The sequence below is a fragment of the Coregonus clupeaformis genome, chromosome 12 (assembly GCF_020615455.1).
Source record: "Coregonus clupeaformis isolate EN_2021a chromosome 12, ASM2061545v1, whole genome shotgun sequence".
In the NCBI taxonomy this organism is placed as follows: domain Eukaryota; kingdom Metazoa; phylum Chordata; class Actinopteri; order Salmoniformes; family Salmonidae; genus Coregonus; species Coregonus clupeaformis.
This window is the reverse complement of record NC_059203.1, coordinates 49,034,097-49,061,627: the sequence shown is the minus strand read 5'-3', so window position 1 is coordinate 49,061,627 and position 27,531 is coordinate 49,034,097. Positions and strand designations below refer to the sequence as shown.

Below are 27,531 nucleotides of genomic sequence, written 5' to 3'. Positions count from 1 at the left end.
AACCCGGGGACGAGTGGAAGACCGCTTTCAACACGCCTACTGGTCACTACGAATACTTGGTGATGCCCTTCGGCCTGACCAACGCTCCGGCTGTGTTCCAAGCGCTCATAAACGATGTGCTTAGGGATATGCTTAACATCTTTGTGTTTGTTTACTTGGATGACATCCTCATCTTTTCGAGCTCCCTTCAAGAACACACTAAGCATGTCAGACAAGTGCTCAAACGCCTCCTAGACAGCCATTTGTACGTTAAGCCGGAGAAGTGTGAATTCCATTCCTCTCGAGTACAATTCCTGGGATTTATAGTGGAACCCGGACAAGTCCAGATGGACCCCAAGAAGGTAGAGGCAGTAGCGGATTGGCCCACCCCCAAGTCCGTTAAGGAAGTTCAGCTTCCTGGGCTTCACCAACTTTTACCGCAAGTTCATCAAGAACTTCAGCTCGGTGGCAGCCCCCCTCTCTCGGCGGTAACCAAGGGTGGCAACACAAGGTTTCTGTGGGGTAGAGAAGCTGAGACGGCCTTCCAAGGACTCAAGCAGCGCATCCTCTCTGCTCCCATCCTGACACTACCAACGGCGGATGAACCTTTTGTGGTGGAGGTAGACGCATCAGAGGTTGGGGTTGGAGCTGTCCTGTCTCAGAGGGGTGAAGACAAGAAGCTTCATCCTTGCGCCTTCTTCTCTCACCGGCTTACCCGGCCGAGAGGAATTACGATGTGGGGGATCGTGAACTCCTAGCGGTTAAGATGGCATTGAAGGAATGGAGACACTGGCTCGAGGGGGCTTCTCAACCGTTTCAAGTGCTTACGGACCACAAGAATCTGGAGTATATCCAGCAGGCGAAGCGGTTGAACGCCAGACAAGCTCGATGGTCTCTTTTCTTCAGCCGATTTCAGTTTATCCTCACCTATAGACCTGGGTCGAAGAATCTCAAACCGGACGCCTTGTCACGAATCTACTCTCCTGCCATTCGAGAAGATACTGACATGACTGTCCTTCCGGCCGATAAGATCGTGGCTCCGATCTCGTGGCAAGTGGAGGATACCGTGAAACAAGCTCAAGCCATCGAACCGGGCCCTGGAGGAGGTCCTGCTAATCGGTTGTTTGTTCCCAAGGCAGCAAGGTCCCAAGTCCTTCGGTGGGGGCACTCTCTCGCCTCACCTGTCACCCGGGCGTAGGGCCGCACCTTGGAGTTCATCCAGCGTAAGTTCTGGTGGCCCACCATAAAAGAAGACGTTGCCACTTTCATCAAGGCCTGTTCCGTGTGCTGCCAGGGCAAATCTTCTCACCTCTGCCCTCAAGGACTCCTTCACCCTCTATCTATTCCCCACCGACCCTGGTCCCATATCTCGTTGGACTTTATTACTGGCCTTCCTCCGTCCCATGGTAATACTACGATCCTAGTCATCATCGACAGGTTTTCTAAGGCGTGCCAGGTTTGTTCCTTTGACCAAATTACCTTCTGCCAAGGAAACAGCTGAGTTGGTGATTAACCATGTGTTCCGAGTCTTTGGGATTCCGCAAGATATGGTTTCCGACAGAGGTCCCCAGTTCGCCTCAAGGTTTTGGAAGGCCTTCTGCCAACTCATAGGGGCCACGGCCAGTTTATCTTCAGGGTACCATCCGAGTCCAATGGCCAAACTGAGAGGATGAATCAGGAGCTGGAAACCACCCTCAGATGCATGGTTTCCAACAACCCGTCCACTTGGTCATCCTTCATTGTTTGGGCCGAGCACGCGCAACAACACCTTGTGCTCCTCCCTCCACTGGTATGTCCCCGCATGAGTGTCAGTTTGGCTATGCGCCTCTATTGTTCCCGGGACCAGGAGGCAGAAGTCAGAGTGCCTTCAGCCTCGAGGTTCATCAGACGCTGTCGGCTTACGTGGAAGAAGGCACGTCTTAATCTTCTGCGTTCCTCTCAGCAGTACCAACGACAAGCCAACAGAGGTCGCCGTCCGGTCCTACCCTGTACCCCGGCCAGAGAGTATGGCTCTCAACTAAGAACCTACCACTACGGGTGGAGTCTCGCAAGCTGTCCCAGAGGTTCATCGGTCCCTTTAAGATTGCCAGGAGAGTCAATCCGTGCTATTTTCGCCTGCACTTACCCAGATCACTTAAGATCAATCCAACATTTCACATTTCTTTATTAAAACCTGTTGTTTTTTCTCCCCTTATCCCGGCAGGCATACCTCCCCCCCGCCCCCGTGTCATCGGTGGCCAGTCGGCTTATACCGTCCACCGGATACTGGATTCCCGCCGGGTGCAGCGGTCCTGGCAGTATCTGGTGGACTGGGAAGGCTACGGTCCCGAGGAGCGCTCCTGGGTTCCTGCCAAGGACATACTGGACCCTGACCTCATTCGTCAGTTCAGGGCCCTCCACCCTGAGAAGGCTGGTAGGAACGTCAGGAGCCGTTCCTAGGAGGGGGATTCTGTCAGGTTTTGGCCAAGACTGTTCGGGTTTTGGTCACTAGATGTCCCCATTGCACCTTTTTTGTACCTTTTGTTTTTCTTGCTCTAATTATTGTTTGCACCTGTAGGTCATTCCCTTGTTAGTATTTAAACCCTGTGTGTTCCTCAGTTCCTTGCTCAGTGTTTGTAAGTTAGCACCCAGCCCCAGCCCAAGCCTTGTTTTATATAGATATTTCTCTGGTGGGATTTTCCAGAGGTTCTCTGGTTTAGTTCTTGTGTTTTGTTTGAGTAGTCTTTTGAGGTTTGTTTTCCCTGCTGTTTTTTACCACTTTGTGGAGTTTCTTTTGTTTTTTGGAGGTTTTCCTCTTTGTGCCTCTTGGCTTTATTTTTGGACATTGTGGATTTAGTTTCTTTGCCTGAAGATTTTGTTCTTTAATTAAACCACCATCTCTAGTACAGCTGTGTCTGCCTCATCTTCTGGGTTCTGACAATTATTAGTGACTATTTCTCGCACCGGGTCGTGACAGTCACATACCATTAGCTTTTATTACAGCTTATAATCATTTTACAATTGGCTTATGATCAAATAGGCATGTGCATAGACACCCAACAGTACACATACTGTATGTGACTATACGTACACACGGCATGGGCAGATGTTATCAATAATGATATCAATATGTAATGCATTATCATACCCAGATGTTGACATTTAGCCCCTTGCCCTGTGACCATGAAATGGACTTACTTGTTCTCCTCTCTTTTCCTTCCAGCCACAGTCCTTCTGATACATCTGTGGTGTCTTTGTTTTTAGAGGCAATACACCCTTTGCAAGCCTGCCCGTGCCCTCCCACCGTGACTGCTAGGGATAGGCTTACTGACATATACAGTATTTGGCCCAAGTGCTGCAGGTCTTGAAAAGGAGGTACCAAAGTCAACCAAGAGGTTGCTGGATAGCTAACTCCTCCCCTCAAAACGGAGGATACCTAACTCCTCCCCTTCGCACTGCTTTGCTTTATCTTGGCCAGGTCGGAGTTGTAAATGAGAACTTGTTTTCAACTGGCCTACCTGGTTAAATAAAGGTGAAATAAAATACAAATAAATAAAAAACGAAGGTACCTGCTTGACATTGGTCCGGGCTCGTTCTTATAGAGTACACTTTTAAAAAGAGGTTATAGAAGTGTCATAATGAAATTAATTTTTCTCAGCAGCACACACTGAACACTGTACAGGCATCTCTACATCCTGCATTTTAAAGGTTAGATTTCACTTCTGTTGATGGACCTAGACTGGTTAGTATGTTACTTAAGATAACTTTGGATGTTAAACTGCATGCCACAGGAAAGAGTAAGCATGTAATGATGACCAAGTACCTTTAATCTGCCAAATTAGCAATGTTTCCCATATTTGAGCATGTAGTTTCACTCTATTGGAGTCTGTCACTATATGACTAATCAAAAGCTACTTAAAAGTGTCTTCTTTGAGCAGGATATTTAAATATACAATATACTAAGTACCTTTGAAGTTAATGAACCACAGCCACACATTTGCAGTTCTCACATGAATGTTTATGCCAGTAAACCATGCAAATGATTACATTGTGATCACTCACTCTGCTTGTTTATACAGTTTTTTTTCTAGTTCAAATGTACTCAAAAGCCACTGTAAACAAGAACCGCCTTGCACATGCATAATTTAAATTGCCAATCATAAAGCTTTCCAATACCAATATTGCACTTTGATGGGAAAAAACACAAACACAACACTGTTCTTGACATGCTTTCAGGCTGCTTTTGATTATTGAAGACTATGGTGTTACATTACATAATTGTCTCTCCTTAATCCAAAGAGTGATGCATTGTATGGTACTCAACCTGAGTTTGCAAACATATGCAGCACCCAAAATGGAGAATATTATCAAATTAAATGTGATACAGGGAACACTTAACTTGAAAATATACCAAATGTCATTTCTGCACAGAACTAGAAAACTAAACAGGAAACTGGACTTGTGTTAAGCTATTTAAAAAAAGTAAAGGCAAGGTCATCTTCTTTTTAATGCTGACCTAATCTGAAAAACAAGAACACAAAAAGGGATTATTAGTAATTCACACTGTGTTAAATGTATCCGTTTCCATTTCAAATTGATGATTAAAACACTAGAAGTAATTAGTTTTATCTCTCAGATTTACATTTCAATATAGTACAGCAAAAGATTTTATTTTTATATACCATTGACAGTGAGCTTAGTGGAGCACTCTGCCCTGCCAAGGGGGTTCTCTGCAATGATTGTGTACTCTCCAGAGTCCTTGGCTCCAACCCTCAGTATGAGCATTGAGCAAACACCACAAGTGTTGGCGATGAGGTAGTTGGTGTTGGTGTTGAGGCTGATATTATTGCGGAACCATGTGACATGGGGTGTTGGGTCCCCTCTCACGGCACAGCTCATGTAGCACTCATAACCTTGTGGAGTGGTGTGCATTTTCAAAGGGACAAGAAACTTAGGAGGGTGTTCTAGGTTGCAGGTCTTAGACTCTGGCATTTGCAGCACAAACTTTTCTGAAAACACAAACACAGAGGCAACGTGTACCTTGTTAAAGATGAGATATTTCACACATCCAAATTTGTCAGAGTGGCTGGAAAGAAATTATAGCAGTAGAAAGTGTACATGTCTGCTCACTGTTTGCTGGTCCAAAAAAAGTATATTTGATAAAGCTTTAAGCAAGATACAATAATGGCATAATGTTAAAAGTGTTATTAAAGATCACTTTTGGGAGCAGCAAACTGTGAACTGCCACTTAACTTCACCTAACGTCCTAATGACTAGTCGGGAGAGACTTTGGACCAGTTTGTGCCCAAGCTCTCAGTTATTGGAATTACCAACAAGTGGCCCCCTAAATTGCTAGCCTTATAATATCGTATGCATTTACACCACTCTCATGCCTTTCAAAGCACATGGACACTGCAAGGACTGGCCCAGAATTCACAATGAAGAGTGACCCAAACAGCTTTTACAAACCTCAATTTTAAATCAATAGGAACAAAAGGTCATTCTCAGAAAGATCAGGTCATGAGCCAATATATGTATTGGGTTTGTCCACTTTGACAGAATGCATTGGAGCTTGAGTTTATGCTAAATTAATGTTATTGCTTATGTGAAATTAATATAAATATTATACCATGGCATTGTTGAATACTCGTTTCTGATTGGCTTGAAGGGCATTCTAGAGCATGCATTATTTCCCTATAATGCATTGTATAATTGCACGGTATAATTCAATGGCTATGAAGTTTATTCTTACATGTTCTATTTTTGAGCTGCTTTTGAAAGCAAAAGTTGAATTGAAAACATTATTGGCATTGTTGAGTTTGATTTTCATAATATCAAGCTAGGATGATGGTTTGGTTAGCTAAGCTAGCAAGACTGTTTGTTTGGTTACCAAGGCAACTACTGTAGCTATCTAGTCTAGCTAGTTAACTTGCTAGCTACTTCAATGGATGTTGTTGTCACATTTCTACTGGCAAATTAATAAATTTCTAGCAGCAAATATGTTAAATTATAGCCATGGTATAAAAGGGATAATCAACTCAGGACTCTATGCATTCTCTGGAAAATAATGCAACTCCTTGGTAGGTGAGAGGGATGTAGCTCAGTTGGTAGAGCATGGCGTTTGCAATGCCATGGTTGTGGGTTCGCTTCCCACGGGGGGGCCAGTATGAACAATAAAAAATTATATATGTAAGTCGCTCTGGATAAGAGTGTCTGCTAAATGACTAAAATGTAAATGTAAAAATGAGTGCCACTCCGCTAACACGTTGTGGAACACACCTTCTACGTCATGCATTATTTTCCAGAGAACGCATAGCCCCTCGTTGATTATCCCTTACGTATTCAATATTTGTAAATTATTGTTTTATTTGTTAGTAGCTACGAGATATGGCCCATTCTCCTAGCTATGTTACATTGATAAAGGCTCAACCCAGGGTTGCAATTTACTAAGCAGGAACCTTCTCTCACTGCTCACCATGTTGATACTGACCTGTTCACCTCTTCTTTACTCTGGCCCCATCAAATTCTGAATTGTGTTGTTATTGCTTATTTCTACTAGGTTAGTCAAGGAATTAAACATGTTTCACATGAGCTACACTTCACTTTTTCATTATTGCTAAGAGACCTGATAAGAGACAAATTAATTACTCTTCTTTCTCTAGCTGAACGGTTTTACTGTTTTAAGAGTTCAAATGCACTTATTTTAGGAATTCTGTTAACAACTTTTTCTTGCTTTTGGATTGTTAAGGAGACAACCAAAGTAATGTAATCCAGAAGGTGGATTTCCGTTAGCATGCTGTGCAAATGTAATGTCTTTGTCTACTCTGTGCTGTACTTCGATATTTGTATGGGATAAAAAAATAAAAAATACAACTGAGGTTCCACACATAGAGCCCAAAAAATAATGTTTAAATAGCTAAATAATGTAACAGTGCATCAAGCAGTACTTGCTACTGTGATTCCTGAAATGGAGAGCCTGTTGGACTATTTAAAAAAATCGAAATTATACTTTTGTTAGTTACATTGTTTGCTAGCTCAGCTGGTTATCATTTGTTAGCTAGTGTTATTATATATTTATATTATATTATATTATATATTATATTATATTCAGTCTCTTAGTTTACCACAGCCACAAAGTCAAAATTGATGAAAACAAAAATGCGCTTTTTGGTCTTAATTTAGGCATAATGTTAGCAGTGTGGTTAAGGTTAGGGTTAAGGTTGGGATTAGGTTTAAAGTCACATTTTAAGAAGATAGATTTTAGAAATAGGCGGGGTTTATCACTTTGTGACTGTGGTAACTAGTGATGACCCAGTCTCATTGACTGGATGATGGTTTTTCATACTGGCCCTCCTGTAGCTAATTTGGTAGAGCATGGCGCTTGCAATGTCAGGGTTGTGGGTTTGTTTCCCAAGGGGGGCCAGTATGAAAAATGTGTGCACTCACTAATTGTAAGTCGCTCTGGATAAGAGCGTCTGCTAAATGACTAAAATGTAATTGACCACCAAACGTTGCTAGCGCTAGCTAGCTGGCCATTTCATATAATGTATGTTAGCTAGCTATTGTACATGATTAGCAAAGCGTAGTCTGTGTTTAATTAAATTGTGTATTAGAAACACAGTATGAGATCATTGTGAGGGGATTTCGCCAGTGGTTGAATGGGGAATTGGGCTTCCTGGGAAAATGTTGTCTGAGGTTGCAACAGTAACCAAGAGGGGCGGGGCTTAGTGAAGGGTCAGTTCGTTCCAGATAATATAACCACCAAGTAAGCATATAATTTTATAATTTTTTATTTCATTCAATTTGCATGCTTATGAATGCAATTTTCCTGCATAATCACTATTGGACTATTAGTTAAGCAACAACTTGAAATCTACTTAATTTCTATATTCAATAGACATCTTGATCATTGTTTTTCATCACTAAGTAATGGATGTTTTATTTGGGAATTGGATGCTGTGCCTCCCCTACCATCAACATTCACATACATGTATGTACTTATGCCCTCCTTTGCATCGTCTAATGACTTTACATTATCTTAACCTTAAATACAATTATGACGTCACATACCATTAGCTTTTATTACAGCTTATAATCATTTTACAATTGGCTTATGATCAAATAGGCATGTGCATAGACACCCAACAGTACACATACTGTATGTGACTATACGTACACACGGCATGGGCAGATGTTATCAATAATGATATCAATATGTAATGCATTATCATACCCAGATGTTGACATTTAGCCCCTTGCCCTGTGACCATGAAATGGACTTACTTGTTCTCCTCTCTTTTCCTTCCAGCCACAGTCCTTCTGATACATCTGTGGTGTCTTTGTTTTTAGAGGCAATACACCCTTTGCAAGCCTGCCCGTGCCCTCCCACCGTGACTGCTAGGGATAGGCTTACTGACATATACAGTATTTGGCCCAAGTGCTGCAGGTCTTGAAAAGGAGGTACCAAAGTCAACCAAGAGTTGCTGGATAGCTAACTCCTCCCTCAAAACGGAGGATACCTAACTCCTCCCTTCGCACTGCTTTGCTTTATCTTGGCCAGGTCGGAGTTGTAAATGAGAACTTGTTTTCAACTGGCCTACCTGGTTAAATAAAGGTGAAATAAAATACAAATAAATAAAAAACGAAGGTACCTGCTTGACATTGGTCCGGGCTCGTTCTTATAGAATACACTTTTAAAAAGAGGTTATAGAAGTGTCATAATGAAATTAATTTTCTCAGCAGCACACACTGAACACTGTACAGGCATCTCTACATCCTGCATTTTAAAGGTTAGATTTCACTTCTGTTGATGGACCTAGACTGGTTAGTATGTTACTTAAGATAACTTTGGATGTTAAACTGCATGCCACAGGAAAGAGTAAGCATGTAATGATGACCAAGTACCTTTAATCTGCAAATTAGCAATGTTTCCCATATTTGAGCATGTAGTTTCACTCTATTGGAGTCTGTCACTATATGACTAATCAAAAGCTACTTAAAAGTGTCTTCTTTGAGCAGGATATTTAAATATACAATATACTAAGTACCTTTGAAGTTAATGAACCACAGCCACACATTTGCAGTTCTCACATGAATGTTTATGCCAGTAAACCATGCAAATGATTACATTGTGATCACTCACTCTGCTTGTTTATACAGTTTTTTTTCTAGTTCAAATGTACTCAAAAGCCACTGTAAACAAGAACCGCCTTGCACATGCATAATTTAAATTGCCAATCATAAAGCTTTCCAATACCAATATTGCACTTTGATGGGAAAAAACACAAACACAACACTGTTCTTGACATGCTTTCAGGCTGCTTTTGATTATTGAAGACTATGGTGTTACATTACATAATTGTCTCTCCTTAATCCAAAGAGTGATGCATTGTATGGTACTCAACCTGAGTTTGCAAACATATGCAGCACCCAAAATGGAGAATATTATCAAATTAAATGTGATACAGGGAACACTTAACTTGAAAATATACCAAATGTCATTTCTGCACAGAACTAGAAAACTAAACAGGAAACTGGACTTGTGTTAAGCTATTTAAAAAAAGTAAAGGCAAGGTCATCTTCTTTTTAATGCTGACCTAATCTGAAAAACAAGAACACAAAAAGGGATTATTAGTAATTCACACTGTGTTAAATGTATCCGTTTCCATTTCAAATTGATGATTAAAACACTAGAAGTAATTAGTTTTATCTCTCAGATTTACATTTCAATATAGTACAGCAAAATATTTTATTTTTATATACCATTGACAGTGAGCTTAGTGGAGCACTCTGCCCTGCCAAGGGGGTTCTCTGCAATGATTGTGTACTCTCCAGAGTCCTTGGCTCCAACCCTCAGTATGAGCATTGAGCAAACACCACAAGTGTTGGCGATGAGGTAGTTGGTGTTGGTGTTGAGGCTGATATTATTGCGGAACCATGTGACATGGGGTGTTGGGTCCCCTCTCACGGCACAGCTCATGTAGCACTCATAACCTTGTGGAGTGGTGTGCATTTTCAAAGGGACAAGAAACTTAGGAGGGTGTTCTAGGTTGCAGGTCTTAGACTCTGGCATTTGCAGCACAAACTTTTCTGAAAACACAAACACAGAGGCAACGTGTACCTTGTTAAAGATGAGATATTTCACACATCCAAATTTGTCAGAGTGGCTGGAAAGAAATTATAGCAGTAGAAAGTGTACATGTCTGCTCACTGTTTGCTGGTCCAAAAAAGTATATTTGATAAAGCTTTAAGCAAGATACAATAATGGCATAATGTTAAAAGTGTTATTAAAGATCACTTTTGGGAGCAGCAAACTGTGAACTGCCACTTAACTTCACCTAACGTCCTAATGACTAGTCGGGAGAGACTTTGGACCAGTTTGTGCCCAAGCTCTCAGTTATTGGAATTACCAACAAGTGGCCCCCTAAATTGCTAGCCTTATAATATCGTATGCATTTACACCACTCTCATGCCTTTCAAAGCACATGGACACTGCAAGGACTGGCCCAGAATTCACAATGAAGAGTGACCCAAACAGCTTTTACAAACCTCAATTTTAAATCAATAGGAGCAAAAGGTCATTCTCAGAAAGATCAGGACATGAGCCAATATATGTATTGGGTTTGTCCACTTTGACAGAATGCATTGGAGCTTGAGTTTATGCTAAATTAATGTTATTGCTTATGTGAAATTAATATAAATATTAATACCATGGCATTGTTGAATACTCATTTCTGATTGGCTTGAAGGGCATTCTAGAGCATGCATTATTTCCCTATAATGCATGGTATAATTGCACGGTATAATTCAATGGCTATGAAGTTTATTCTTACATGTTCTATTTTTGAGCTGCTATTGAAAGCAAAAGTTGAATTGAAAACATTATTGGCATTGTTGAGTTTGATATTCATAATATCAAGCTAGGATGATGGTTTGGTTAGCTAAGCTAGCAAGTCTGTTTGTTTGGTTACCAAGGCAACTACTGTAGCTATCTAGTTAGCTAGTTAACTTGCTAGCTACTTCAATGGATGTTGTTGTCACATTTCTACTGGCAAATTAATAAATTTCTAGCAGCAAATATGTTAAATTATAGCCATGGTATAAAAGGGATAATCAACTCAGGACTCTATGCATTCTCTGGAAAATAATGCAACTCCTTGGTAGGTGAGAGGGATGTAGCTCAGTTGGTAGAGCATGGCGTTTGCAACGCCATGGTTGTGGGTTCGATTCCCACGGGGGGGCCAGTATGAAAAATACAAAATAATATATGTAAGCCGCTCTGGATAAGAGTGTCTGCTAAATGACTAAAATGTAAATGTAAAAATGAGTGCCACTCCGCTAACACGTTGTGGAACACACCTTCCACGTCATACATTATTTTCCAGAGAACACATAGCCCCTCGTTGATTATCCCTTACGTATTCAATATTTGTAAATTATTGTTAGAAGCTACGAGATATGGCCCATTCTCCTGGCTATGTTACATTGATAAAGGCTCAACCCAGGGTTGCAATTTACTAAGCAGGAACCTTCTCTCACTGCTCACCATGTTGATACTGACCTGTTCACCTCTTCTTTACTCTGGCCCCATCAAATTCTGAATTGTGTTGTGATTGCTTATTTCTACTAGGTTAGTCAAGGAATTAAACATGTTTCACATGAGCTACACTTCACTTTTTCATTATTGCTAAGAGACCTGATAAGAGACAAATCAATTACTCTTCTTTCTCTAGCTGAACGGTTTTACTGTTTTAAGAGTTCAAATGCACTTATTTTAGGAATTCTGTTAACAACTCTTTCTTGCTTTTGGATTGTTAAGGAGACAGCCAAAGTAATGTAATCCAGAAGGTGGATTTTCATTAGCATGCTGTGCAAATGTAATGTCTTTGTCTACTCTGCGCTGTACTTCGATATTTGTATGGGATGAAAAATAACAAAATACAACTGAGGTTCCACACACAGAGCCCAAAAAATTATGTTTAAATAGCTAAATAATTTAACAGTGCACAAAGGAGTACTTGCTACTGTGATTCCTGAAATGCAGAGCCTGTTGGACTATTTAAAAAATTCGAAATTATAGTTTTGTTAGTTACATTGTTTGCTCTCAGTTATTGGAATTACCAACAAGTGGCCCTCTAAATTGCTAGCCTTATAGTATCGTATGCATTTACACCACTCACATGCCTTTCAAAGCACATGGACACTGCAAGGACTGGCCCAGATTTCACAATGAAGAGTGACCCAAACCGCTTTTACAAACCTCTTTTGCCTTTGATTTCCCATTTTAGTGATTCAGAGGGTTTAGAAGAGCCCATGTCATTCTTAGCATAGACACGGAACTGGTACTCTCTGCCAGGCAAGATGTTACAGGCTGTGAACTTGTTGTTAAATATGCGGTCTGCCACTGTGTGCCACGTTCTCTTGCTTGAGTCGCGCTTAGACACCAGGTAGTGCAGCCTGTTGTCCCTCTTCTCATCAGGAGATGGCGTCCAGGACACAGTCACTGTGCCCTGTACGTTCTCATCTACCTCCACAGGACCTGGAGGCTTGGGCTCATCTAGATCGGACCACAAATAATTGTGTGATTAATGATCAACACTGGACCTCAACTGCTTTTAACTTACAGAACCACGGTCAGCCATTTTATGAGCATCTCACCTGTGACTCTGATCTCAATGCTGAATGTCTCTTGGCCAACAATATTCTTGATGAGAATGGTGTAGATTCCTGTATCTGAGTGCTCTGAAGAAGGAATCAAAAGTTGGGATGCCCCTTCAGTGTTGCTGATGGTAACCCGTTTGGACACAGGTACGCCATCCTTCAGCCAAGTGACATCTGGCCACGGAGAGGCCTGTAAAGAATATCAGACAATTATCACTATATCTACATGACAATGCTATCCATTTGGGTTCTTTCCACTTGTATGGAAGTGGATATTTAGAAATCCAACTACATTTTTACACTGTACCTCAAAGTTAATGTTGAATCGTGCAGAATTCCCTGCTTGCACCACCATGAAACTCTTGATTTTTTGATCAGTGAATTTTGGCCTGACTGGATGATGCAAAAGCATAAGAACAACATGTTTTATACAGTCAAAGTTAGGAGGGAAATGCTACATTCAAACAAGATCCTCTCAATATTTTGATGCCAACAGGGATGTTTGAAATGAATGGTCTTACCAGGAGGAGGCATAGCCAGGATGTAGTTGTCCAGCTCTTGGGGCTTGCCTTCTCCACCGTCATTGGTAGCGACCACTCTCACCCAATACATGGCCATTGACTTCATGCCTTTCACTGTGAAGGAGGTCATGATGATGGGGTTAGTGTTACAGCGATCCCACTCTGGGCTTTCTGCTGGTCTGATCTCCACAAAGTATCCCTTGGCTTCATCCTCAACCCCCTCTTCCTCCCTTGGTTTAGTCCAACCCAGGGACAAGGTGGTGTAGGTAGAGTCTGTCACCTTCAGGTCAAGGACTTTACCGGGGGGCTCTGAAATGATACACATAAGTGAGATATTAATAGGTCTCTTAAACCTATGGATTAATTTGAAAGAATATCTATGTACTCAAAGTACCATTGAATATGACCTACTTTTGGGGTCCCTGGCAAACACAAACTCAGACAGAGCGCCAAATTCACCAGCTCCAGAGTTGTTGATAGCTGCCACACGGAACTCGTATTCCATACCCTCTATTACGTCTTTCACACCAAACTCGTTCTCTGTGGTACGAGCAAACATACAAAACAATAGCGTAAGTTATGGGTTAAACTGCTATACTTCATCTATGGAATAAACATGGTTCAAATTAATACAGAAGTGGTAATGGTGAAACCTTTTATCCTATCATCTGCAGGATGGACAGGGCTCCATAGATTGCTTCCCTTCTTGCGTTTCTCCATGTTGTATCCCAGAATGTTGGTTCCTCCAGTGTTAGAAGGGGGAATCCATGTCAGAGTGATGCAGTCCTTGAAGGCGCTAACCACTTTAGGTGCAGAAGGGGGTCCAGGGTATGCTAAGTACAGAAATATGATTTGTGACAACTGTCTTCTGGTTATGTGTTACTATACTAATTTTTGTAAACTTTATTTAAGCATTTGAAACTGTTGTATAGGAATACTGTACAATGCACATTGAGATTTCCAAAATAACCAATAGTCTTCCGAATCACGCTAAATTGACCTCACTGATTTATGCACTCACCTTTTGTGCCTGCCTGGACATCCTCTGTCTCCATCAACTCACTGGTGCCCATCTCAGTGTCGGCCATGATTTTGTAACAGTACTTCCTGCCATGGTCCACATCAGTGTCTTTGTAGCGGGCCTCTGGACCGATCGGACCCAGTTTCTTCCACGTGTTGCGGCCTATCTGTTGACGTTCCAGGATGTAGTTTACTATCTTACAGCCACCATCATCCTTCGGGGGCCTCCACTTGATATCAATGGCATTTTGAGAGGCTTCAATAATCTCCAGAGGTCCCATTGGAGGGGTGGGCTTGTCTGTCAAGAAACAGATGCTTATTTTACTCTCTGTTGGATTGCTCTAAGCATGGTACAATTTATTCCTGAAGTTAATGAATCACTGTTTTATTTATTTATTATTACATTTCATTATATCACATATTGCTGCAGAGTTATGAAAATATATTGCACTGTATGCTAAATACAAAGCTTGAGAAATAACATTTTGACCCAAGTGACTTTAAGATTTCACACCAAATCAAAGATAAGCTCTTGATTGGACCCAGAGAGAATAAACATACCATATATAACGACCTTCGCAAAGGCCTCAGAAGTTCCAAAATCATTTTTGAGTTTGATCTTGATTTCCCCAGTGTCTTTGCGCTGTAACTTGTTGAGAAGCAGGCGACTCTGACCCTCTGCATGCTCTATCTTGATGTTTGTGTTGTCTGAGAGCTCCTCGCCCTCATGATACCATTGGATCTTCATTGGATCCCGACCCACAAATGATATCTTGAAAGTGGCTTTTTGACCTTTTTTAATAATGATCGGAACCATAAACTCTTTCAATCCCTCTGGGTCGAATCTAGGTGGATCTATATAAAAAAAGATACAATAATACGAGTGAATTTAAAAATGTTATAAAATATAATTAATGTGGTGCTGAGATTAGATGCAAGATAAAAAAGTTAAATAGATTTAGACCTTCAACAACAATCATGGCCTCTGTTTTACGGCCATCTGCTTCAAATTTGTATTTTCCAGCATAGTCCTCTGAGATTTTGCTGATTTTGAGATATTGGAAGCATCCATCTTTAGACATGGTAAGAACATCATCGGGTTCAATCTAAACAAGAAAGCACAATAATATTTAAGCTGATATATCTCTCAAGTGCATTCTGCATCTGCAGTGGCCAATAAAACAACTAAATATTAGCTCAAAACACCTTATAAACACTGAACTAATAATATAATAATAATAGCCTATTGTTGTTTTTCTATGGCCTTCAGGACTTTACTGTTACAAATAATATGTATGGAAGTGGTGATTGGCAAAATTATATTGCAATGTAGATGCTCACCTCCTCTCCATCCTTGTACCATACCCCATCAACATTTTCCTTGCTCATCTTACAGACAATTTCAGCTGGGTCTCCCACAATGGCGGTGAAGTCAGAAAGCCCAAGATTGAAGTGAACGCCAGGGTCTGGAGGATTTAGCAGATTTACAGTTAGTGACAGTGCTTCATTTGCAGCTCACCCTTATATAATTACCTGTTAGGGTGAGTGTTGGAATTCATATTAAGTAAAATATAGAATTATGATTAACATTCATCGCAACCTTTCTTTGTCATACAGTTCATGCATGCATGTCATCTTAGTGTACTGACTTACCTAAGCTCAGAGTCCTCAGAATCCTGTCAAACATTACTGTTGAATTTTAAAAATGTTATACCATGTATTTTATTTTGCAGTTAATCTATAAAATACATGTTCAAATGTAAACTGACATGTTTGAATCTAAATTCGTTAAAAGGCGTGATGGATTTTTTTTTTAAAGATGGCGTAGAACTTCAGTGTTGATGAAGATCGCAAAATATCACTTTTTCTATTTTGATTGTTTTGGCTAGTTATTGAAGATTGAGTTTTTCCATGGTGTTTTTTCAGGAATTCGTTGATGTGTTGTTGTTTTTAAAAATTCTCTTTCTGTTAGCCTTGGTATGGGTTCATGGTAATATTTTTCACACTTCACCCTCATTCTTGTTTGTTCCAATAGATCTTTGGTCAGGGTGCTCATTGACAATATATATTAATATATTCTGTGTACTGTGTGATTTCTTGTTTAGCCATTCATTCTTGACATCGCCAATGGTTGTTTGTAAGATATACGAGGTACAGGTTTTTCTTATGTGACTTTGTAAACAAATGATGTTTTATCTTCCTGTCGGCTTCCAAAGCAAGAAGTCCATATATCTTAATTTCTCTTTCAAAAGCAAGAGCTCTTCTTATATATTCACATCAACTTCCAAACCATCACATTCCTTCTTCTCATATTTTCACACTTCAATCTTCTTATATTTTCATGAGTTGGTGAGATTTCATGTTTCTTTATTTTCTGAAATATGGTTGAAATCTTCTGTGTTGTCCTGACGTGATTATGTTTTACTAATGAGGCCACGTTTTGGAGACTTTGCAAGACTTTGCTTTCAGTACTAGGTAACACAGGCAATCATGTTTAAGACAAACAATCTACAAACACGGATGCTTTTTAAACATTGTAGCACACTCAAAACACACAATGTGCAAACACTAAGGCAGCGACATGGATAAACATTTTGTCATCCATCCCTGATACAGTGGCTTGCGAAAGTATTCACCCCCCTTGGCATTTTTCCTATTTTGTTGCCTTACAACCTGGAATTAAAATGGATTATTTTGAGTTTTTTTTAATTTGATTTACACAACATGCCTACCACTTTGAAGATGCAACATACACTGCTCAAAAAAATAAAGGGAACACTAAAATAACACATCCTAGATCTGAATGAATGAAATAATCTTATTAAATTCTATTTTCTTTACATAGTTGAATGTGCTGACAACAAAATCACACAAAAATTATCAATGGAAATCAAATTGATCAACCCATGGAGGTCTGGATTTGGAGTCACCCTCAAAATTAAAGTGTAAAACCACACTACAGGCTGATCCAACTTTGATGTAATGTCCTTAAAACAAGTCAAAATGAGGCTCAGTAGTGTGTGTGGCCTCCACGTGCCTGTATGACCTCCCTACAACGCCTGGGCATGCTCCTGATGAGGTGGCGGATGGTCTCCTGAGGGATCTCCTCCCAGACCTGGACTAATTCATTCGCCAACTCCTGGACAGTCTGTGGTGCAACGTGGCGTTGGTGGATGGAGTGAGACATGATGTCCCAGATGTGCTCAATTGGATTCAGGTCTGGGGAACGGGCGGGCCAGTCCATAGCATCAATGCCTTCCTCTTGCAGGAACTGCTGACACACTCCAGCCACATGAAGTCTAGCATTGTCTTGCATTAGGAGGAACCCAGGGCCAACCGCACCAGCATATGGTCTCACAAGGGGTCTGAGGATCTCATCTCGGTACCTAATGGCAGTCAGGCTACCTCTGGCGAGCACATGGAGGGCTGTGTGGCCCCCCAAAGAAATGCCACCCCACACCATGACTGACCCACCGCCAAACCGGTCATGCTGGAGGATGTTGCAGGCAGCAGAACGTTCTCCACGGCGTCTCCAGACTCTGTCACGTCTGTCACATGTGCTCAGTGTGAACCTGCTTTCATCTGTGAAGAGCACAGGGCGCCAGTGGCGAATTTACCAATCTTGGTGTTCTCTGGCAAATGCCAAATGTCCTGCACGGTGTTGGGCTGTAAGCAAAACCCCCACCTGTGGACGTCGGGCCCTCATACCACCCTCATGGAGTCTGTTTCTGACCGTTTGAGCAGACACATGCACATTTGTGGCCTGCTGGAGGTCATTTTGCAGGGCTCTGGCAGTGCTCCTCCTGCTCCTCCTTGCACAAAGGTGGAGGTAGTAGCAGTCCTGCTACTGGGTTGTTGCCCTCCTACGGCCTCCTCCACATCTCATGATGTACTGGCCTGTCTCCTGGTAGCGCCTCCATGCTCTGGACACTACGCTGACAGACACAGCAAACCTTCTTGCCACATCTCGCATTGATGTGCCATCCTGGATGAGCTGCACTACCTGAGCCACTTGTGTGGGTTGTAGACTCCGTCTCATGCTACCACTAGAGTGAAAGCACCGCCAGCATTCAAAAGTGACCAAAATATCAGCCAGGAAGCATAGGAACTGAGAAGTGGTCTGTGGTCACCACCTGCAAAACCAGTCCTTTATTGGGGGTGTCTTGCTAATTGCCTATAATTTCCACCTGTTGTCTATTCCATTTGCACAACAGCATGTATTGTCAATCAGTGTTGCTTCCTAAGTGGACAGTTTGATTTCACAGAAGTGTGATTGACTTGGAGTTACATTGTGTTGTTTAAGTGTTCCCTTTATTTTTTTGAGCAGTGTATTTTTCATTGTGAAACAAACAAGAAATAAGAAAGAAAAACAGAAAACCTGAGCGTGCATAACTATTCACCCCACCAAAGTCAATACTTTGTAGAGCCACCTTTTGCAGCAATTACAGCTGCAAGTCTCTTGGGGTATGTCTCTATAAGCTTGGCACATCTAGCCATAGGGATTTTTGCCTATTCTTCAAGGCAAAACTGCTCCAGCTCCTTCAAGTTGGATGGATTCCACTGGTGTACAGCAATCTTTAAGTCATACCACAGATTCTCAATTGGATTGAGGTCTGGGCTTTGACTAGGCAATTCCAAGACATTTAAATGTTTCCCCTTAAACCACTCAAGTGTTGCTTTAGCAGTATGCTTAGGGTCATTGTCCTGCTGGAAGGTGAACCTCCGTCCCAGTCTCAAATCTCTGGAAGACATAAACAGGTTTCCCTCAAGAATTTCCCTGTATTTAGCAGCATCCATCATTCCTTCAATTCTGACCATTTTCCCAGTTCCTGCCGATGAAAAACATCCCCACAGCATGATGATGCCACCACCATGTTTCACTGTGGAGATGGTGTTATCGTGGTGATGAGAGGTGTTGGGTTTCCTCCAGACATAGCGTTTTCCTTGATGACCAAAAATCTAAATTTTTGTCTCATCTGACCAGAGTACCTTCTTCCATATGTTTGGGGAGTCTCCCACATGCCTTTTGGCGAACACCAAACTTGTTTGCTTATTTTTTTCTTTAAGCAATTGCTTTTTTCTGGCCACTCTTCCGTAAAGCCCAGCTATGTGGAGTGTACGGTTTAAAGTGGTCCTATGGACATATACTCCAATCTCCACTGTGAAGCTTTGCAGCTCCTTCAGGGTTATCTTTGGTCTCTTTTTTGCCTCTGATTATTGCCCTCCTGGCCTGGTCTGTGAGTTTTGGTGGGCGGCCCTCTCTTGGTAGGTTTGTTGTGGTGCCATATTCTTTCAATTTTTTAATAATGGATTTAATGGTGCTCCGTGGGATGTTCAATGTTTCGGATATTTTTTATAACTCAAACCTGATCTGTACTTCTCCACAACCTTGTCCCTGACTTGTTTAGAGAGCACCTTGGTCTTCATGGTGCCGCTTGCTTGGTGGTGCCGCTTGCTTAGAGGTGTTGCAGACTGCGGCCTTTCAGAACAGTGGTATATATTCTGAGATCATGTGACAGATCATGTGACACTTAGATTGCACACAGGTGGACTTTATTCAACTAATTATGTGACTTCTGAATGTAATTGGTTGCACCAGATATTATTTAGGGACTTCATAGCATAGCGGGTGAATACATATGCACACACCACTTCACCAATTTGGACTATTTTGTGTATGTCCATTACATGCAATGCAAACAAAAATCAATTTAAATTACAGGTTGTAATGCAAAAGAATAGGAAAAACACCAAGGGGGATGAATACTTTTGCAAGGCACTGTATGCCCTGATAGAAATTACTTGTAAACTACATGGTATAATAAAGTTCAAATCTATCAATTATCCAAATTTGAAAATACCGTATGGTCAATGGCAATGTGAAATATGGATGGTTAAGCATTGTTAAAGCCACCCTTATTCACGACTACCATAATCCCAAAAGGTCAGTGAACTAATAAGTAGAGATTAAAACCCACCATTCTTCTGAATGATCAAACGTGTTCTGTGAACACACCCTCAAACCACCAGAACAGTGAATCCCATGCAGAAGTCAATGCAGTAACCATAATCTTACCAACGACCGTCTCCTGAAGTATAACGCCTGGCCTTGTGCGGCCTGTGCGCTTGCCACGCTTAGCAGCTTCTGCTGGCTCGTCGGTCTCATCTGCACTTGAAGCCTCATCGGCACTTGCAGCCTCACCAATATCAGCAGACACACCACTGCCTGCTGGCCCGGCGCCACCTCCGCTCTTTGCCTTTCTGTTTTTGGCTTTTGCATCTGTGGCTGGGCCATCACTATTTGTTTTTCCTATTGATGATTATCGTAATCACCATCATTGTTAATTTGTCGATTATTGATAGGTAAGGCCTTGTAGAGAACAGCAATGGTAACAGTAACAACAGCAATTACAACAACATCCACAATAACAAAAGGAACAATAGTAGCAATAGCAATAACAATATCACATCAACAACAACTAAAGCACGGAATGGGTGGTGAAGGACTAGTTTCAGTTTACTTATCAAAATAATGTTTTATGTGAAATGAAGGTGTTCAAGAAACTGACTAGCCTTATTATTCATAACTACTCTAATTAATAGCTGGATTTAATTGGTATTTCAAAAGAAAATGGTTTTGAGGAAATACACTGAGTGTACAAAACATTAAGAACACCTGCTCTTTCCATGACATAGACTGACCAGGTGAATCCAGGTGAAAGCTATGATCCCTTATTGATAAAACGTGTTAAATCCACTTCAATCAGTGTAGATGAAGGGGAGGAGACAGGCTAAATAATGATTTTTAAGCCTTGAGACAATTGAGAAATAGATTGTGTATGTGTGCCATTCATAGGGTGAATGGGCAAGACAAAATATTGAAGTGCCTTTGAACAGGGTAGGTTACAGGCGCACCGGTTTGTGTCAAGAACTGCAACGCTGCTGGGTTTTTCAAGCTCAACAGTTTCCTGTGTGTATCAAGAATGGTCCACCACCCTGAAGACATCCAGCCACCTTGACACAACTGTGGGAAGCATTGGAGTCAACATGGGCCAGCATCCCTGGGGGTGGGGGGTCCAACTCAATATTAGCAAGATGTTCCTAATGTTTAGTATAATCAGTGTATAAAGACAATATCCTTTTATGTAAAAGCTTGTTTCCGTTGTACTTGAATAAGTAACCTGGCTAACTCCTTCACCAATCTCTGTAACGAAGAGAGAAACCCTTTCAAAAGCAAAAATTCACAAATGGGTCAACACAAGGCACAAATAACAGACAGATTAAACAGGGAAGCACACACACATGTTGCATATAAAACACAAATATTAGGTTATATTTGTATGTCAAGAGTGAATTGTAAAGATGTACAGTTGAAGTCGGAAGTTTACATACACCTTAGCCAAATACATTTAAACTCAGTTTTTCACAATTCCTGACATTTAATCCTAGTAGAAATGCCCTGTCTTAGGTCAGTTAGGATAACCACTTTATTTTAAGAATGTGAAATGACAGGATAATAGTAAAGATAATGATTTATTTCAGCTTTTATTTATTTCATCATATTCCTAATTGAGCGTATGTAAACTTCTGACCTACTGGGAATGTGATGAAAGAAATAAAAGCTGAAATAAATCATTCTCTTTACTATTATCCTGTCATTTCACATTCTTAAAATAAAGTTTACTTACGCTCAATTAGTATTCGGTAGCATTGCCTTTAAATTGTTTAACTTGGGTCAAATGTTTTGGGCAGCCTTCCACAAGCTTCACACAATAAGTTGGGTGAATTTTGGCCCATTCCTCCTGACAGAGCTGGTGTAACTGAGTCAGGTTTGTAGGCCTCCTTGCTCGCACACGCTTTTTCAGTTCTGCCCACACATTTTCGATAGGATTGAGGTCAGGGCTTTGTGATGGCCACTCCAATACCTGGACTTTGTTGTCCTTAAGCCATTTTGCCACAACTTTGGAAGTATGCTTGGGTTCATTGTCATTTGGAAGACCCATTTGCGAACCAGCTTTAACTTCCTGACTGATGTCTTGAGATGTTGCTTCAATATATCCACATCATTTTCCTTCCTCATGATGGCATCTATTTTGTGAAGTACACCAGTCCCTCCTGCAGCAAAGCACCCCCACAGCATGATGCTGCCACCCCCGTGCTTCATGGCTGGGATGGGGTTCTTTGGCTTGCAAGTCCCCCTTTTTCCTCCAAACATAATGATGGTCATTATGGCCAAACAGTTCTATTTTTGTTTCATCAGACCAGAGGACATTTCTCAAAAAGTACAATCTTTTTCCCCATGTGCAGTTGCAAACCGTATTCTGGCTTTTTTATGGCGGTTTTGGAGCAGTGGCTTCTTCCTTGCTGAGCGGCCTTTCAGGTTATGTCGATATAGGACTCGTTTTACTGTGGATATATATATTTTTGTACCTGTTTCCTCCAGCATCTTCACAAGGTCCTTTGCTGTTGTTCTGGGATTGATTTGCCCTTTTCGCGACAAAGTACGTTCATTTCTAGGAGACAGAACGCATCTCCTTCCTGAGCTGTATGACGGCTGCGTGGTCCCATGGTGTTTATACTTGCATACTATTGTTTGTACAGATGAACATGGTTTGGATATTGCTTGGTCCTGGCTGATTTCTTTTGATTTTCCCATGATGTCAAGCAAAGAGGCACTGAGTTTGAAGGTAGGCCTTTAAATTCATCCACAGGTACACCTCCAATTGACTCAAATGATGGCAATTAGCCTATCAGAAGCTTCTAAAGCCATGACATCATTTTCTGGAATTGTCCAAGCTGTTTAAAGGCACAGTCAATTTAGTGTATGTAAACTTCTGACCCACTGGAATTGTGATACAGTCAATTATAATCTGTCTGTAAACAATTGTTGGAAAAATTACTTGTGTCTTGCCAAAACTATAGTTTCTTAACAAGACATTTTTGGAGTGGATGAAAAACAAGTTTTAATGACTCCAACCTAAGTGTATGTAAACTTCCGACTTCAACTGTACTTGCTATGTACATGTTGAATTTTATATAAAGAGGTATGCTAAACTGTGGATGTTACATTTTGTGGAAAGATGTTAATACTCAAAAGAACAACTATAACACCACCAGCTAAGGTCTTTCAGAGTAAGGTAGCTACTGCTTGATCTCAACTTCGTTCGGAATTCAATCTTTCCTGAAAAATATGACTGACACAAAGTGCAGGGTGCTTCTGCTAGGTAAAGTAATTGTTTATTAGTTGGACATGGTGGTGACCTGCAATGTGTATGCATTTTAAAAACGGCTTTATCAAGTTTATCGCTATATTGTATAGAATAGTCCACTCTAAAGTAAGCAAATAGGTACAGAACCAGTCAAACATTTGGACACACCTACTCATTCTAGGGTTTTTCTTTATTTTTACTATTTAGTAAAAAATTAAGAAATACCCTGGAATTAGTAGTTGTGTCCAAACTTTGGACTGGTACTGTATATGGATTTATAAAATATGTATTTCACATTATGACTATTATTAGTACAGTGGGGGAAAAAAGTATTAGTCAGCCACCAATTGTGCAAGTTCTCCCACTTAAAAAGATGAGAGAGGCCTGTAATTTTCATCATAGGTACACGTCAACTATGACAGACAAATTGAGGAAAAAAATCCAGAAAATCACATTGTAGGATTTTTTATGAATTTATTTGCAAATTTTGGTGGAAAATAAGTATTTGGTCACCTGCAAACAAGCATGATTTCTGGCTCTCACAGACCTGTAACTTCTTCTTTAAGAGGTTCCTCTGTCCTCCACTCGTTACCTGTATTAATGGCACCTGTTTGAACTTGTTATCAGTATAAAATACACCTGTCCACAACCTCAAACAGTCACACTCCAAACTCCACTATAGCCAAGACCAAAGAGCTGTCAAAGGACACCAGAAACAAAATTGTAGACCTGCACCAGGCTGGGAAGACTGAATCTGTAATAGGTAAGCAGCTTGGTTTGAAGAAATCAACTGTGGGAGCATTTATTAGGAAATGGAAGACATACAAGACCACTGATAATCTCCCTCGATCTGGGGCTCCACGCAAGATCTCACCCCGTGGGGTCAAATTGATCACAAGAAAGGTGAGCAAAAATCCCAGAACCACACGGGGGGACCTAGTGAATGACCTGCAGAGAGCTGGGACCAAAGTAACAAAGCCTACCATCAGTAACACACTACGCCGCCAGGGACTCAAATCCTGCAGTGCAAGACGTGTCCCCCTGCTTAAGTCAGTACATGTCCAGGCCCGTCTGAAGTTTGCTAGAGTGCATTTGGATGATCCAGAAGAGGATTGGGAGAATGTCATATGGTCAGATGAAACCAAAATATAACTTTTTGGTAAAAACTCAACTCGTCGTGTTTGGAGGACAAAGAATGCTGAGTTGCATCCAAAGAACACCATACCTACTGTGAAGCATGGGGGTGGAAACATCATGCTTTCGGATTGTTTTTCTGCAAATGGACCAGGACGACTGATCCGTGTAAAGGAAAGAATGAATCGTGAGATTTTGAGTGAAAACCTCCTTCCATCAGCAAGGGCATTGAAGATGAAACGTGGCTGGGTCTTTCAGCATGACAATGATCCCAAACACACCGCCCGGGCAACGAAGGAGTGGCTTCGTAAGAAGCATTTCAAGGTCCTGGAGTGGCCTAGCCAGTCTCCAGATCTCAACCCCATAGAAAATCTTTGGAGGGAGTTGAAAGTCCGTGTTGCCCAGCGACAGCCCCAAAACATCACTGCTCTAGAGGAGATCTGCATGGAGGAATGGGCCAAAATACCAGCAACAGTGTGTGAAAACCTTGTGAAGACTTACAGAAAACGTTTGACCTGTGTCATTGCCAACAAAGGGTATATAACAAAGTATTGAGAAACTTTTGTTATTGACCAAATACTTATTTTCCACCATAATTTGCAAATACATTCATTAAAAATCCTACAATATGATTTTCTGGATTTTCTTTTCTCATTTTGTCTGTCATAGTTGACGTGTACCTATGATGAAAATTACAGGCCTCTCTCATCTTTTTAAGTGGGAGAACTTGCACAATTGGTGGCTGACTAAATACTTTTTTTCCCCCACTGTACATTATAATGTTGCAGATGTTGTGTTTAACTACAGTGCCACAGTTTTGTTAAATTACTCGATTTCTGACTACATATGAAATCGTACAGTATGTGACCTCTTTTGAATGGCATAAAATGGCAGGGTTTGGTTATTTTTATCTCCCATGATATAATGTATATACTGTATATCAACTTCAATAACAAACACATCATACATGTGATGGTTAATAATACTCCTGAATATCAGTGTAAGTATTAAGTCCAGGATTTCTTTGAGTAAACAAAGATTTCCTATATTTATCAGGCCCGAGGTGCCAAAGTAATTTCCAACAAATTACTTTGATATTGAACCAACCTGTTTCCATGCATGTTCATCAAATGCAACCTTCACAATCTCTTACCAACATTCTCTTCCTTGAGCAGTGGTCCTTGCCTTGTACGTTTACGACGTTTCTCTGGTTGCTCATTTGGAGCCTCCTCATCATCATCTATTGGTGATTATCAATATCAATTTAATGTCAAACAATATCAATTGTATGAATTGACCTTGTGAATTTTTGTATTTGGTTTAAAGGCAAACGTATTTGTTGTTTGGCTAGTGATGATTTTTCTAAAGTGATGTTGATTAATAATAATTTAAACTGCAGTATGCCAAAAAATTTGCAAGCTAATCAAATAGAGAGATTTTGCATCTCCTTTGACAATCATATAGCGGTGTCTGAAGTTATTACATTTACATCATTTAGCAGACGCTCTTATCCAGAGCAACTTACAGTTAGCTTACAGTTTCAAACCAGGATCTCTAGTGGCACAGCCAGCACTGCGATGCAGTGCCTTAGAGCACTGCACCACTCGGGAGGTTATTGACCCCTTAAGCAACATTTTTAATACTGAGATATATTGTATGCTAAAAAAAATTTGGGAAATGATATTATTTTGAACTAATACAAATGCTCAAAGAAAGATTTGGTTTAACAAGTAATATTTATTCCTATCAAAAAGGTAGGGGTCAAAAATATTGACACTCCTGTTTTCGATACCTTTCTGTACCTCACCTTGTGAGGTTAACAGCACTGAGCCTTTTTCTAAAATGTTTTATGAGATTGGAGAACACATTGGGAGAGATATCTTAGACCATCACTCCATACAGAATCATTCCAGATCCTTGCTATCCTTTGTCTGGGCTTATTTTATGCCATCTTCAATTCAAACCACAGGTTTCGATGGGTTTCAAGTCCGGACACTGAAATGGCCATTGCAAAATGTAGATTTTTCTGGCCAATTAACCATTAAACAAGAGCCCTATTTTCATGTCATCTGACCAAAGCGCCAGTTCCAATCCAAGTGCCAATGCAATTTAGCAAACTCCAGGCGTTTACATTTGTTGGATGACACAAAAATATAGCCCTCTGACCACGCATACCAGTGGTGGGTTTGTTTTCTAAATGAGAATGCATGAGCAGAAAAGAACCCCAGACCTACTGTAAAATATGGTGGTGAATCTTTGATGTTCTGGGGCTATTTAGCTTCCACTGTTCCTGTGGCTCTTGTTATGGTCAACGGCATCATGAACTTTACCCAGTACCAGGACATTTTAGGCAAAAACCTGGTTGCCTCTGCCAGGAGGCTGAAACTTGACTGCAAGTGGATCTTCTGGCAAAACAATAACCCCAAGCACACATCAAAATCAACACAGAAATTGTTAATTGGCCACAAAATCAACATTGTAGTCTCTGGACTTGAAACCCATTGAAACCCTGGGCAGTCCTTAAACGCAGAAGAAGAATATTAAGGTTCTGGAAGTCCTGTGTAGCTCAGTTGGTAGAGCATGACGTTTGCAACGCCAGGGTTGTGGGTTTGATTCCCACAAGGGGCCAGTATGAAAAATGTATGCACTCACTAACTGTAAGTCGCTCTGGATAAGAGCATCTTCTAAATGACTAAAATGTAAATGGAAGGATTATGTATGGAGGAATGGTCTAAGATATTTTAGAAAAAGATTCAGTGTCGTTATCCTCGCAAGGTGAGGTATTGAAAGGTATTAAAAACAGGGGTGTCAATAATGTTGACCCCTACTTTTTTGAGAATAAAAAACATCTTCCTCTGAGCAATTGAATTATGTTTTTGAGCATACAATATAGCTCAGTATTTGAATTATTTATTTTATACAGTCAAGGGTGTCAATAATTGTGGACCCCACTGTCCCTGGATGAAGTTTCTTACTATTGTCTTGGCTGATGTTTTATAATGTTTTATAAGCAGCATAAAAACAAAGAC

General features: G+C 40.8%; 2 protein-coding genes across 3 annotated transcripts in view; both read right to left on the bottom strand.

Annotated features, from left to right (window-relative positions):
• Positions 1 to 4,049: 4,049 nt before the first annotated feature.
• LOC123492051 (immunoglobulin-like and fibronectin type III domain-containing protein 1) lies at positions 4,050 to 8,377 on the bottom strand. The gene is made up of 3 exons (XM_045223903.1): positions 8,242 to 8,377; positions 4,641 to 4,967; positions 4,050 to 4,479 (listed from the first exon to the last, which is right to left on the bottom strand). Exons 1-3 carry the CDS (start codon positions 8,375 to 8,377, stop codon positions 4,475 to 4,477), a joined length of 468 nt encoding a protein of 155 aa, XP_045079838.1. The 3' UTR covers positions 4,050 to 4,474.
• Positions 8,242 to 27,531, bottom strand: part of LOC121578350 (immunoglobulin-like and fibronectin type III domain-containing protein 1) — a 79,069-nt gene continuing 59,779 nt past the window's right edge. The window contains exons 12-25 of one of the 2 annotated variants that reach the window (XM_041892673.2): positions 25,656 to 25,742; positions 20,236 to 20,469; positions 15,501 to 15,625; positions 15,124 to 15,265; positions 14,721 to 15,014; positions 14,161 to 14,457; positions 13,793 to 13,972; positions 13,551 to 13,679; positions 13,140 to 13,448; positions 12,926 to 13,011; positions 12,616 to 12,808; positions 12,218 to 12,514; positions 9,721 to 10,047; positions 8,242 to 9,559 (exon numbers count right to left, since the gene is read on the bottom strand). In XM_041892673.2, the coding sequence (XP_041748607.2) occupies positions 9,555 to 9,559; positions 9,721 to 10,047; positions 12,218 to 12,514; positions 12,616 to 12,808; positions 12,926 to 13,011; positions 13,140 to 13,448; positions 13,551 to 13,679; positions 13,793 to 13,972; positions 14,161 to 14,457; positions 14,721 to 15,014; positions 15,124 to 15,265; positions 15,501 to 15,625; positions 20,236 to 20,469; positions 25,656 to 25,742 (2,705 nt within the window). In that variant the 3' untranslated portion in view covers positions 8,242 to 9,554. The remainder of the gene's footprint in view (positions 9,560 to 9,720; positions 10,048 to 12,217; positions 12,515 to 12,615; positions 12,809 to 12,925; positions 13,012 to 13,139; positions 13,449 to 13,550; positions 13,680 to 13,792; positions 13,973 to 14,160; positions 14,458 to 14,720; positions 15,015 to 15,123; positions 15,266 to 15,500; positions 15,626 to 20,235; positions 20,470 to 25,655; positions 25,743 to 27,531) is intronic. The other variant, XM_041892674.2, reaches the window with a different exon arrangement.

Bases quoted from the DNA above. Each gene is read 5' to 3' on its own strand.
- LOC123492051 (XM_045223903.1), bottom strand. From the start codon at position 8,377: ATGTCAGTAAGCCTATCCCTAGCAGTCACGGTGGGAGGGCACGGGCAG. The intron at 4,968-8,241 runs GTAAGTCCATTT...TTGTGTTTTCAG, and splicing joins AGGAAAAGAGAGGAGAACAA to AAAAGTTTGTGCTGCAAATG.